The 11,227-nt window shown below is 40.0% G+C and overlaps 1 protein-coding gene and 1 non-coding gene across 3 annotated transcripts; both read left to right on the top strand.

The window, feature by feature from the left end:
* The first annotated feature begins 268 nt into the window (after positions 1-268).
* Positions 269-9,240, top strand: LSM8 (LSM8 homolog, U6 small nuclear RNA associated). Of its 2 annotated transcripts, XM_036328863.1 has the most exons (4): positions 269-418; positions 1,460-1,500; positions 4,622-4,749; positions 8,970-9,240. In XM_036328863.1, exons 1-4 carry the CDS (start codon positions 388-390, stop codon positions 9,058-9,060), a joined length of 291 nt encoding a protein of 96 aa, XP_036184756.1. In that variant the 5' UTR covers positions 269-387; the 3' UTR covers positions 9,061-9,240. The 2 variants fall into 2 exon arrangements, with proteins under 2 accessions (XP_036184756.1, XP_036184755.1); XM_036328862.1 differs by lacking the exon at positions 269-418 and having other exon boundaries at positions 1,379-1,500.
* On the top strand, positions 4,233-4,436 carry LOC118666669. The gene has a single exon (XR_004971020.1). It is a non-coding gene; the product is annotated as a small nucleolar RNA SNORA73 family (small nucleolar RNA).
* Positions 9,241-11,227: the final 1,987 nt, after the last annotated feature.

The following is an 11,227-nucleotide window of genomic DNA, read 5'->3' as shown; positions in this document are numbered from 1 at the left end:
AACAGCACTCATCTCATTCCGTTTTCCCTGTCTTCCCTCAACACTTTCCCCTAGTACTTTCTACCCACGTCTTTCCCTCCGCTGGGAAACTCCTCGCTCTCCCACTTTCACGCTCCGACCCCATCTTCCCCCTCCGACCTCCACGGCGCGCGACTTCTGAGAACACCCCCCCGGAAAATGGGCGGAAAACTACTGCGCACGCGCACGGAACTCGCGCCGCTTGGCCTCACGGGTACGATGGGCTGGTTTCTCCGTCTCTGATTCGCGGAGGCCGCGGTGTGGGAACTCTCGCGGTATTTGCTGTGGGCGGCTAGTGGGCTGTTGGGGCTGCTGCAGCTCTTTTTGTCGCCCGCGCCTCTGCGCTGCACCGAGTGTCGGCCGAGCGCCATGACTTCCGCTCTGGAGAACTACATCAACCGTATCCTCTGGCGGCCGCCGCCGGCGCCGGTGGAGCCGCGGTGAGAGGCCCACGCTCGACCGGAGAGGGCCTGGGCCGAGGCGGCGGGCGGTTGGGACTTCCGGCCACTGCGTGACCCGGGTTCGGGGGGTGAAGGATCTGGGACCCACCAATCCCGCGCCCGCGGCTCTTATGGGCCCAATGCGCCGTTTCATTTTAACCTTTAAAGCATGTGATTATTCTGAACTTTTCGCTGTCTGTGGAAGTCATCGATTTATTCATCCTTCCTACTTCCCTAGGGCCTGGGCCGTGAAGTTTGGGAATAAAAGGAACAGTCGTCCTACCGATGACGATATTGTTGTAAACCCATGTGCTGCACTTGTTCTATTCGTGGGCTTTGCTCATTGTCCGGCCCCTTTACCACCGGAAGTCTCAACCTCTTTGTGGATAAAAGGGAAGTGTCGCAGGGGACACGGAGCTTCAGAAAGCCTCCGGGAGGTCGCCTAGCGCGCTGTGCATGTTGACAGTCTTAACATCTCGGGGCAGAAACGCTACATTGTGGGGGGAGTGAAATACTCAAGACGTGATGCTGTAAAGCACCTTTATTCCTGTGATTACAGCTTTTCTTCTCAATTCCAGAAGCCACGTCCTGGAAGACAGTGCCTTCTCACGCTAGCAATCACTCGGCATTAATTGAGCCCGAAGCCATGTTGGTTTTAGAGATGAGAGCACAGGTCTAGGAGAGGGGGCGTGCCTTGCTCCGAGTCCGAGGTCCCAGACGGAAAGAGGACCGCACATCCCGGCTGCTCTGGGACAGACGGGTTATGCTTGGTCACATACGGACGCCGATTTTCTTTTTCTGTCTTTACCTTTTCTAATGGCCACAGGAGTTGAAGGAGTTAGAAACTTCACGTTTTTATGTTGTGAAGGTAGTGTGTGTGTTGAATAGCTGTCTCTTAATTCTGTCACCTTTTCCCCCAGCGATGCAAACCACTTCCTTACCAGGTTCTAAGGTTTCAGCTTGCATTCTCTGCGAAATGCTTTCCTTGACTCAGTTACCAGGAACTGTTGCTGTGATTACTTCGGATGGGAGGATGATAGTGGTGAGTACTGGGCATATTCATTCATTCTCTGCTCTCTTGGAGGCTTATTGGTTGCAAGGTTTTCTGTAGAAGCCCGGACCTGTGATGCCGAGGCGCTGTAGTGTTACTCTATTCCTGCATTACGGTTTTCCTGTGACTCAGCTCTGCCTCAAAGGTTACCCTGATCACATACAGAAAAGGATTTTTCTTTTTCTATTTTTTTTCCTTTTCTAATTGTGTAATTATCACCAGGAAGTGGAGGAGTTAGAACCTTGTTTTTATGTTGTGAATGTAGTATTTTTTTTCTCTATTAACAAATTTGAATATAAGTTAAAGGCTTCTAGAAGCTAAGGTGAATAATAGATTCTGCCCTCAAAGAGCATCTAGTCTAGTATGCAGATATCTGTCTGTATTTCATATTTATCTGTTCCAGTTTTTTTTTAAATATATTTTATTGATTTTTTACAGAGCGGAAGGGAGAGGGATAGAGAGTTAGAAACATCAATCAGCTGCCTCCTGCACACTCCCTACTGGGGATGTGCCCGCAACCAAGGTACATGCCCTTGACCAGAATCGAACCTGGGACCCTTCAGTTCGCAGGCTGACACTCTATCCACTGAGCCAAACCGGTTAGGGCTCTGTTCCAGTTTTTATTTCCTTTTTCATTCAGTGCTCTGATATTCACTACATGAATCATATTTTTTTGAAAGTTTGTGTATGCTTCTTAGAATCTTTTTTTATGATTAACATACTACATGTATGGAACATTTAAGGTGTGTATGGTGTTAATATTCTTTGACTATTCTAAGGTTGTATGACCTCTCTCTTCTGTAGGACACATTATGATGATTGACCCTAAATTTATTTAATCTCATGTGTCTGTTTATCACAGTATCCCCTTTAATTCCAGAAAAATTTGGGATTCTCTCCTTGACCTCTTCCTTGATCTGAGGAATTTATTCCATAATTTTTGGCTATTTAATTATTTCTTCACTTATAATTCATACAGCTGTTTGCTTTCAAAAAAGTTTTAAGGCTACTAAACTTTCTATATTCTAACCATATCTAATTTATATAATTTAATCTCTCATTTTTCCATTCTGCAATTCTGCTTTTGTTTTTTGTTTTCTATTTAATTCTTGTGATTTTTCTCAGTAGGTTCTTAGAAGATTACCAGAGTGTTAGATTTTGCCATTTATTAAATTATATTATCATTTAATCTTTAGGACAACTGGGTGAGAAGAATTACCCTTGTATTCTAGGTTAGGCACCAAGTTCAGAAAAAGTGAGTCACTTTCCCAGAGTCACCTGTAATCAAGTGGCAGATCCAATTGGGGCTTTATTTCCTTCTTAATCAAGAGAACAATCATGTTTTCTTTTAGGTAACCTCACCTTATATTTTGTCAAGGACAGTTTGAAATATTTTAATCTCAACACTTCAAGAAGCCTTCTGCTATTAACACATACTTGCAAGTAGTTGTTTTGTTTTGCAAAAACATGAAGTTTAAATTTTTCTATTGTTAAAAGGATATGTAGTGAATTGGGAAATTATTTTAATTTTATGAAAGAAGGGAAGCTATTTAAAAACAGCATTTTGAGTACTAAAGTTCTGCATTTCTTTGAGGCATGGTACACTTGATAGAACAGTTATGTGTAAAATGAAGCCAAAATGCTAGGTATGTGTGTGATAACTTTGCTAATTAGTTTACTATAGACAGTACTCCATATTTTGTTTTCTCTTTATTTCATTCTGATTTTATATATCTTGATTTTCAAAACATGAAACAATAGGGAGCTTCAGAGATTTAAACAACCAAACAAATATAAGTTAATGTTTCTTCAAAAAATTGAATAGCCTCAAGTTGTTGTGCTGTGCTATGCCCATATCTTTCCTTATTTAAAATCAGAAGTATTTCATTAAAACTTTATCTGTATATTTCCTTCAAGGTCTGGTTCTAATTATTCCAGTCATGTTTGTATCTACCTTATTGTGTTAATAGGAGGATTGAATAACTATATGCGTGTGAGGCCCCTAGAACAGTTCCTGACAAATAGTAAAGTACTCATTTATTGTGTTAACTGTTAAGAACAGTTATACATCTTATGAAGTTTATACATCTTTATGGGACTTATCTGAATCTCTTAAGAATGTGAATTATATTTGCTTGTTCATAGTAGTATAGTAGTTCACTTGTCTGTCTTTGAAGCTATCCTTTCATGGTTCACGTCCTAGCTCTGCTACTTTCTACCTGAGAAACCTTGAGAGATTACTTAATCTCCCTGTGCCTCAGTTTTTCTTCTCTGAAGTGGGAATAAATATATGTACTTAAAGGAAAAGATTAGTTGAGATAATATGTACAGTGTGTTTGGCACAAGTCTAGTAGTAGTATGTTGCATGAAGTGATACTGCTACATTGCAATAGCTGGTATATATGGTTCCATACATATATACACACACAAGGGTGGCAAAAGTAGGTTTACACTCATGAGGATGCAAAACAATTTATTCTTGTGTGATATATTTTTCCATACGAGCAACTGTAAACCTACTTTCGCCCAGCCTTGTATAATTTCCCCTTAAATTTCACTTGTTTTAGTTTGTGTCTTTAGAATGTTAGCTCCTGGATGGGCTTTTTTGCTACTTTCTTGGAAATACACTGGTACATTGGTGTCCTTTGTAAGTCTAAACAACTGCACACTAATGAAATGTGTGGTGTAGTTTATCTTACCCCTTAAAAAAAGAAAGAGGTATCCCAACGTGGACATCCTGGGAGGTCACTCTCCCCGGGCTCTGTCCAGGTGGCGTAGGGGAGCATAGGGCTCTGCCCCATGATGTACAGTCCTTTTCCACAATGTTGGAGAGAAAGCCGGGCCTTGAGTCTGCGCCTGCATATTCCTACAACTTCTCAGAGTCCTGTGGACAGTGACTGAGGAGACAAACCATGCAGGAAACATCTAGTAAAAAAAAGTTAAAAAAAAGCAAGAGGTAAGTTTTGTGCCAGAATATTGTTAACTATAAAGAGGAATTATATTTTACAGTGGACTTTTATATTTCTATAGGAGGACCCAGCAACTAAAATTATTGTCTGGCTAAATTTACACATTCAGGTAAACCTGAATACTTGAACTTTTCTTTTTACAGGGAACACTGAAAGGTTTTGACCAGACCATTAATTTGATTTTGGATGAAAGCCATGAACGAGTGTTCAGCTCTTCACAGGGAGTGGAACAAGTGGTACTAGGCTTGTACATCGTAAGAGGTGACAACGTGTAAGTGAAATGTGTCTTCTTTAAGGCAGGTTAAATATACTATAGGTGTACTGCCCTGCTATGTGGAGAGGAGGTTTTTATCTACTGAGACTTGTCCATATTTTTAATAGTTAAGTGGTCTGGATAGGGTTCAGAAAGGACCTCGACTTACACTGAATAATTCATTAGGGAGGCTTAGAATGTTCTTCCAAAATTCCTCTTAGTTTCAGAGGAATATAAATATACTAGTACTCCTAGGGTACCAAAGCTAAGGTTTGAAAATTTCTTTGAAATATTTTGCATGAACAATTTTAAATGATTCCTGTTATATAAATACAGCTGAATTTATAAACAAGTACATATTATTTAAAAAAAATTTTTTAGTATAATTGGCACGCTAAGTATGTGCTTTGTTAATGCTGTGGTCTCAGTTAATTTGTGACACACTGATAGGGCAGTTTAAGAAAAGTCTGCAACAATGTAGAACAAAGCTGTTCAGTAGACCTTTTGGGGTGGGAGTGGTGGAAATGCTGTATATCTGCATTAAGGTAGGTACCACTAAGGTAGGTACTAGCTGTGTATGGCTGCTGAGTACTTGGAAAGTGGCTGGTGTGGCTGAATAACTGAATTTAAATTTTATTTAAATATAATTCAATACATGTGGCTAGTAGCTACTGTATTAGTGCATTATAGCAGCTAAAAGATTGTTGAATCAGTTTTCTAGTGAGTACTGTATAGATTTAAAACATGGCTGGAATGCAGCAAAAAATATATTAGCATCTCACATTATTTGCGGGGACAGGTAGGACATAGAAGATGTAAGAATACCGTTCATTTGAATTATTTTAAGAAAATCATCTTTGGATGGATAAATTACTGGATTTTTAATCTAAATCAGGGGTTTATAAATTTTAGAGATGACTATTATAAGTTATAAATTGAGCTATAAAAAATAAAAAGGCTAAGGAAAGGGGGCCCGGGTCCCCTGACCAGAACACACTGATTTTTTATATTGCGGCTCTGCATAAAAATTGATTTTAAGAATCTCCTACATTAAAAATATTTTTGAACTGCAATTTAAAAAAATGTAGATCTTTGCTGTAGACACAGTGGTGCTGAAACCAGCTTATACCGGCTTTTGAAAGCAGATTGTTGTGTTTTCAGTTTTGTAAGCTGGTTGATAATGTCTTGTTGGTAGCTTGATATCGGGTATAGCGGGAGTATTTGCACTATGGATGTCAGTAAATACTGTAAACCAGCCTCCCATTTTTTTCTTTGGAAAGCTGGTTTTAAAACATTTACCAGCACCCCACTGTCTTCCATAAGGATTTTAAATGATGCTAAATTTTTAAGGGTACAGTTGAGATCTTTGATTTGTTTTATTTTGAGAAAACAATATATTTCCCCAGAGTTTAGTACTTTTCATTATTAGAGAACTGAAGTTTAAAGCAAAATTGGGCAAATTCTGTATTGAAGGTATCTATACTAATAAAAGGGTAATATGCTAATTACACCAGATGTCTTCCGGCCATTATTCTGGACATCCTTCCTGATGAAGCCGGGGCTAGAGGGAAGCCAGGCTGGGTTCAGGATGCCTGCAGGTGGCCCAAGGGAAGCCAGCCCAGGTCCCAGGTGCCTGCGGGCAGTCAGAGGAGGGAAGCAGCCCGGGTCCCGAGTGCCAGAGGGAAGCCGGTGCCAACAGTGGGGGGAAGGAAGGCCTACTCTTGCATGAATTTTCATGCATTGGGCCTCTAGTTCATTTATAAAGAATTTATTCTCATTAAAACCAAACAAATTTAAACAATTTATTTTTAGTGGGATAATGTTTCACACATGTCTCTTGGTCTAGATGTAACAATAACTATATCCAGCTAGAAAGCTATGGCTTTGTTACTTAGCACAGCATTAATGAAATTATGTTTGTGTTTAATCATGGGAAAACTTACTGGCTGTAAATAGTCAATCACATAAAAATAATTTTGTTAGGTACCTAAGTACTTGTTCCTGTTATTTTTGTATATAAAAAAACTACTTTTTGTTCTTGAATTTAAATCAAGCAAACTGAGAAATCATGACAATCCTATCTAATAATAGACAAACATGGTAATTGACTGTACCTTTGCTATGCTTCCCATTGGCTAATCAGGGTGATACGCAAATTAACTGCCAACAAAGATGGCGGTTAACCGCCAACAAAGGTGGCAGTTAATTTTCATACATAGACGCAATGCTGGGAGGTGAAAGGGGAAGGACGGAAGAAGCTGCCTGCCGCTGACAGTGATCAGAAACCCAGGTGGCAGGCAAGAGCTGGGTGGATCACTGCCCCCTGGCTGGTGTTCGGAGAAGTACCTGTATTTTTTTTTTTCAAAGTAACTGTATTTTTAATAATTTCTTGACATGGTAAAAGAATTTTACATTATGATCCAAGGGTGGTGGGGTGAGGAGAAGGAGCAGCAGAACAATCCAACAAACAAAAAGGGAAACAGAAATGCATGGTGGAAGGGATTTGAAGGGTGGGTAGGGGCATTGCCCAACTAAAATGCAATTGGCTTGTTGCTGAGTACTATTCATGGGAAGACAGCATCGTGACTCCTTCTCTATACAGCATATTGGGAGTAAAAATGATGCATCCAGGTGGAAATATGACTAGGCGTTGGAAGACAGACAGGGAAAGAAGAAGTCAGAAATAGACACTGAAAGAGTCACTGGCTGGCTGCAAATACTGACTCTCCAGTAGTGATAGAATAAAAAAGTGGGGGATATCTCTGGAAGATTCAAGAGATAGGGGGCATCTTTTCTATGGTTTTGACTTGCCCAGCAGATTTCCACATACACACGTGTACACACCTATGTTTGCATGCACACACATATACACATAACTGACTGCCCTCCCTGGAAGCACAGAAGAAGAAGCCGCCGCCCACCTTTGGTCCAGGCACCAGTGCCTGCGGCTGGCTGCAGCCCCGGAGACAGACAAGCCATCCGCCCGAGGTCCCAGGCTGCAGCCACCCGGAGAAGCTGCCAGCCCTGTGGTCCAGGGCACCAGCGCCTATGGCCAGGGAAATAGGTTCCCTCTTCTTCTGCAGTCATTACTTCAATATTCCCCTTCTGAATTTCTCTCCTGTGCTGCAACCCAACTCCACTTTTCATCGGAAGGATACGGAACAGAGAGAGCAGTGTTAAAAGCTTACATTTTTAAGCCGGTAAGGTTAGTACTTAAACATATAAATGGAAAACTAGAGTCCTTAAGGTAACAAAGGCTACAAAGGACAGGGACAGCTCATGACCTATTATATCCAGCAATCCATATGGGGACTGAAAACTTTGCAATGATGACAATTAGTGAAGATATGAATCAACTAAAATAGTTGACAGGGACAATTCTTCCATCTTTGAAAATATCCACATCAAATCTGTTTAAATATTAGATTTTCATCTGCATAATATAACACATTCTGACACCACCACCACCAGTGTGGTCAGTGTTGTGCCGATAAATGTTTAATAACTGAGGGACACCCCACCCCACCCCCACCCCCGTGCACAAATTTTTGTGCACTGGGCTACTAGTTACTAATAAATATTATACACCCCTATGGATTTAGTTCATTGACATTACTGGTAGGTCGCTGAAGGAGGAATGCACAAGGCCAAAATGTTGAGGGATTATGAATTTATTCGATTATCCACACATCAAGTGGCTGAGCCTGGATGGTTCCAGCCCCCAGTGACAGGAGTCAGCGGCTTTTAAAGGACTTTTGGCGGGCTTTTCCTGGGCGGAGACTTCTTTATGCATACCAGGAGGGGAGATAATGGAATGTAGTAGCAGCAAGTGAAATGTGGTTTCAGCAAAGGGAATGTCCATAGTGAAATGGCCTGAAAAGCCAGTTCCCGGGGAGAAGGGTATTGATTCAATTGCTCTATCAAATCTAACAGTTACTTAAGTAAAAAATGCTTTATTTTCTTATTTAGTAGTGATTTTGTGATTCTCCCCTCTTCTCAGACCTCCCTAATACAGTTCCTAGAGTTGAAATCATATGATTGAATCACACTACATGAAATATGTCCTTTAATATTAGTTCCTGTAATAACATTGCCTTCCAATGATTTCTTTTTGAGTTTTGTTACTTCATGGAAAGTTTGGTTTTCAAATTAAGTAGTTCTTTTTACTTTGATCCTCTCAGTTTTATTCAGAAATAAGATTGTTTTAACTGACTTTTTTTCTCCTCAACTAATTGCAGTGCAGTCATTGGAGAAATTGATGAAGAAACAGATTCTGCGCTTGATTTGGGGAATATTCGAGCAGAACCTCTGAACTCAGTAGCACACTGAGGAAAAATTACATACATTGGACAGCTGTAAATCTTTGTACAGAAACTGATTATTCTGAGGATGATGTGTGGAATTTTTATAAATGTGTAATTGTACAATTTTGACTATTGATTAATTGTGATATGATATGTAAATTATATTTTTACATTTTGTTGAATAAAGATTTTTTTGTCTAAATCATAGGTTTGGTAGCTTGGTTTTATTTTTCCATTAAATAGTGTGAAAATGTAATGATTATTTTGAGAATTTTTAGAAAAATTTTTTTGTATTTTAATCTTTATGGAAAACTAGTTGAAAAGAGAAATGTGTGTGCTGTGTAACTCAAGCATAAAATACCACCAATAACAGTGCAGGATACACGTCACAGGAAGGTAAGTCTTGCTTTCCAGTTATGTGACCTCCCCATCCCCCTCATTTATTGCACTGCTGTGGGGGCTGTTCCCTCGCACTTTAGAAGTGTGGGTAAAATGTGTTTGGTTGAGAAAAGGAAAAATGCTTATAACAAAGTTGTATATTATCTGAAAAAATTAATGCCACATAGTATTAAAAGCTATCTTGGTTCTTAATTTTAAGAATTGTGGAATTATTAGTATTAGAGGAGTTTTTTGTTTATAAATGTGAGTAAATAAACCTTAAGTTTGTGTTGAAATAGTGCTTACTATTATTGTCAACAACTTTCTATGACACTGGTTCCATAAACCTGATTTCAAAAAAAGTACTGTAAACCTGATTTCTAGAGCATTTCAGGCCTATCATTGGTTGGTTATTTGAGTTAAGTAATGCCCCTCATCTACAAATAGGCTGTTTTCTAAAACTCCTTGTACAATTGGTTGATTACATATTTTAAAGAATCCATAGAAACAATGTTATAAGTAATATTTAGACATCCAGGCTAGTCCACAAAGATTATCAACCCGTGTTTAGGCCAAAAAAAAAACCGGAAAAATATTTACATTCTTAACAATTAAAATTAAAATTCTTAATAAAAGTGTTAAAAATAGCTATTGGCAAGCTTTTTTTGTAAAGATGCAGGTAGTAAATACTTCAAACTCTTGAGGGCCCATATGGTCTATGTGTTCTAGCTTCTCATGAAAACAACCATAGATAATAAATAATGAATGGGTGTGGCAGAGCTCCAATAAAACTTCATTTACAGTTAACTGGCAGGCTGGATCCTTGGCTTAAACAATACAAGCTCAAGAAGGATGATATATAATTACGAGTTCTGGGGTCTATTTTTTCAATTTAGGTTATAATTTTTTTTAAATATATTTTATTGATTTTTTTACAGAGAGGGAGAGGGATAGAGAGTTAGAAACATCAGTGAGAGAGAAACATTGATCAGCTGCCTCCTGCACACCTCCCACTGGGGATGTGCCCGCAACCCAGGTACATGCCCTTGACCGGAATCAAACCTGGGACCTTTCAGTCCACAGGCCGACGCTCTACCCCTGAGCCAAACTGGTTAAGGTTAGGTCATAATTTTTAATAAAATTCTTACAGATGTAGTTTTTTGGTTCACAAAACATTTTTCAGAAGAAAATAGCTTCACTGTTTAACAAAAACAAAACTTGTTAAGGAGATAACTGTTGAGTGTTTTTTTTCATTGGTCATCAAATACCATCTCCCAGAATAATTTGGTTGATGTCCTGATGTTCAGGGCTTCTCTGGAACCATTAAAAGAAGATCAGCTAGTTTTGGCCATCCATAAATATTTGGGTGTTGTAGTGTTAGGTTTCATGATCAATTTAGTAATAAAGTAAAAATGTAAAATTGGCAAAGCAAAACCGGCAAGTTTAATTTAATTAGGGACTATTACATTAAACGAGGCCCGGTGCATGCCCGGCCTACACCCTCTCGCAATCTGGGACCCCTCAGGGGATGTCAGGCTGACAGTTTAGGCCCGATCCCAAACTGGCAGACATCCCTCTCATAATCTGGGTCCGCTGGCTCCTAACTGCTCGCCTGCTTCCCTGCCTGATCACCCCTAGCCACTCTGCCTGCCTGCCTGCCTGCCTGCCTGCCTGCCTAATCACCCCTAACCGCTTCTGCCTGCCTGCCTGATCACCCCTAAAGGCCTCTGCCTGCCTGCCTGATTGCCCCTAACCGCCTCTGCCTCAGCCCCGCTGCCACAGCTTTGTTCGGAAGGACTTCTGGAATGACGTCC

Source organism: Myotis myotis, unplaced genomic scaffold, assembly GCF_014108235.1.
Source record: "Myotis myotis isolate mMyoMyo1 unplaced genomic scaffold, mMyoMyo1.p scaffold_m19_p_11, whole genome shotgun sequence".
NCBI lineage: Eukaryota > Metazoa > Chordata > Mammalia > Chiroptera > Vespertilionidae > Myotis > Myotis myotis.
The sequence above is the reverse complement of the archived record's forward strand: the minus strand, read 5'-3'. Positions and strand labels throughout refer to the sequence as shown.

What these genes read in the sequence shown, in the direction of transcription:
- LSM8 (XM_036328862.1), top strand. Translation starts at nt 1,381, where the DNA reads ATGCAAACCACTTCCTTACCAGGTTCTAAGGTTTCAGCTTGCATTCTC. An exon ending in CGGATGGGAGGATGATAGTG is followed by an intron (nt 1,501 to 4,621) that starts GTGAGTACTGGG and finishes TTCTTTTTACAG; the next exon opens with GGAACACTGAAAGGTTTTGA. An exon ending in ATCGTAAGAGGTGACAACGT is followed by an intron (nt 4,750 to 8,969) that starts GTAAGTGAAATG and finishes AACTAATTGCAG; the next exon opens with TGCAGTCATTGGAGAAATTG.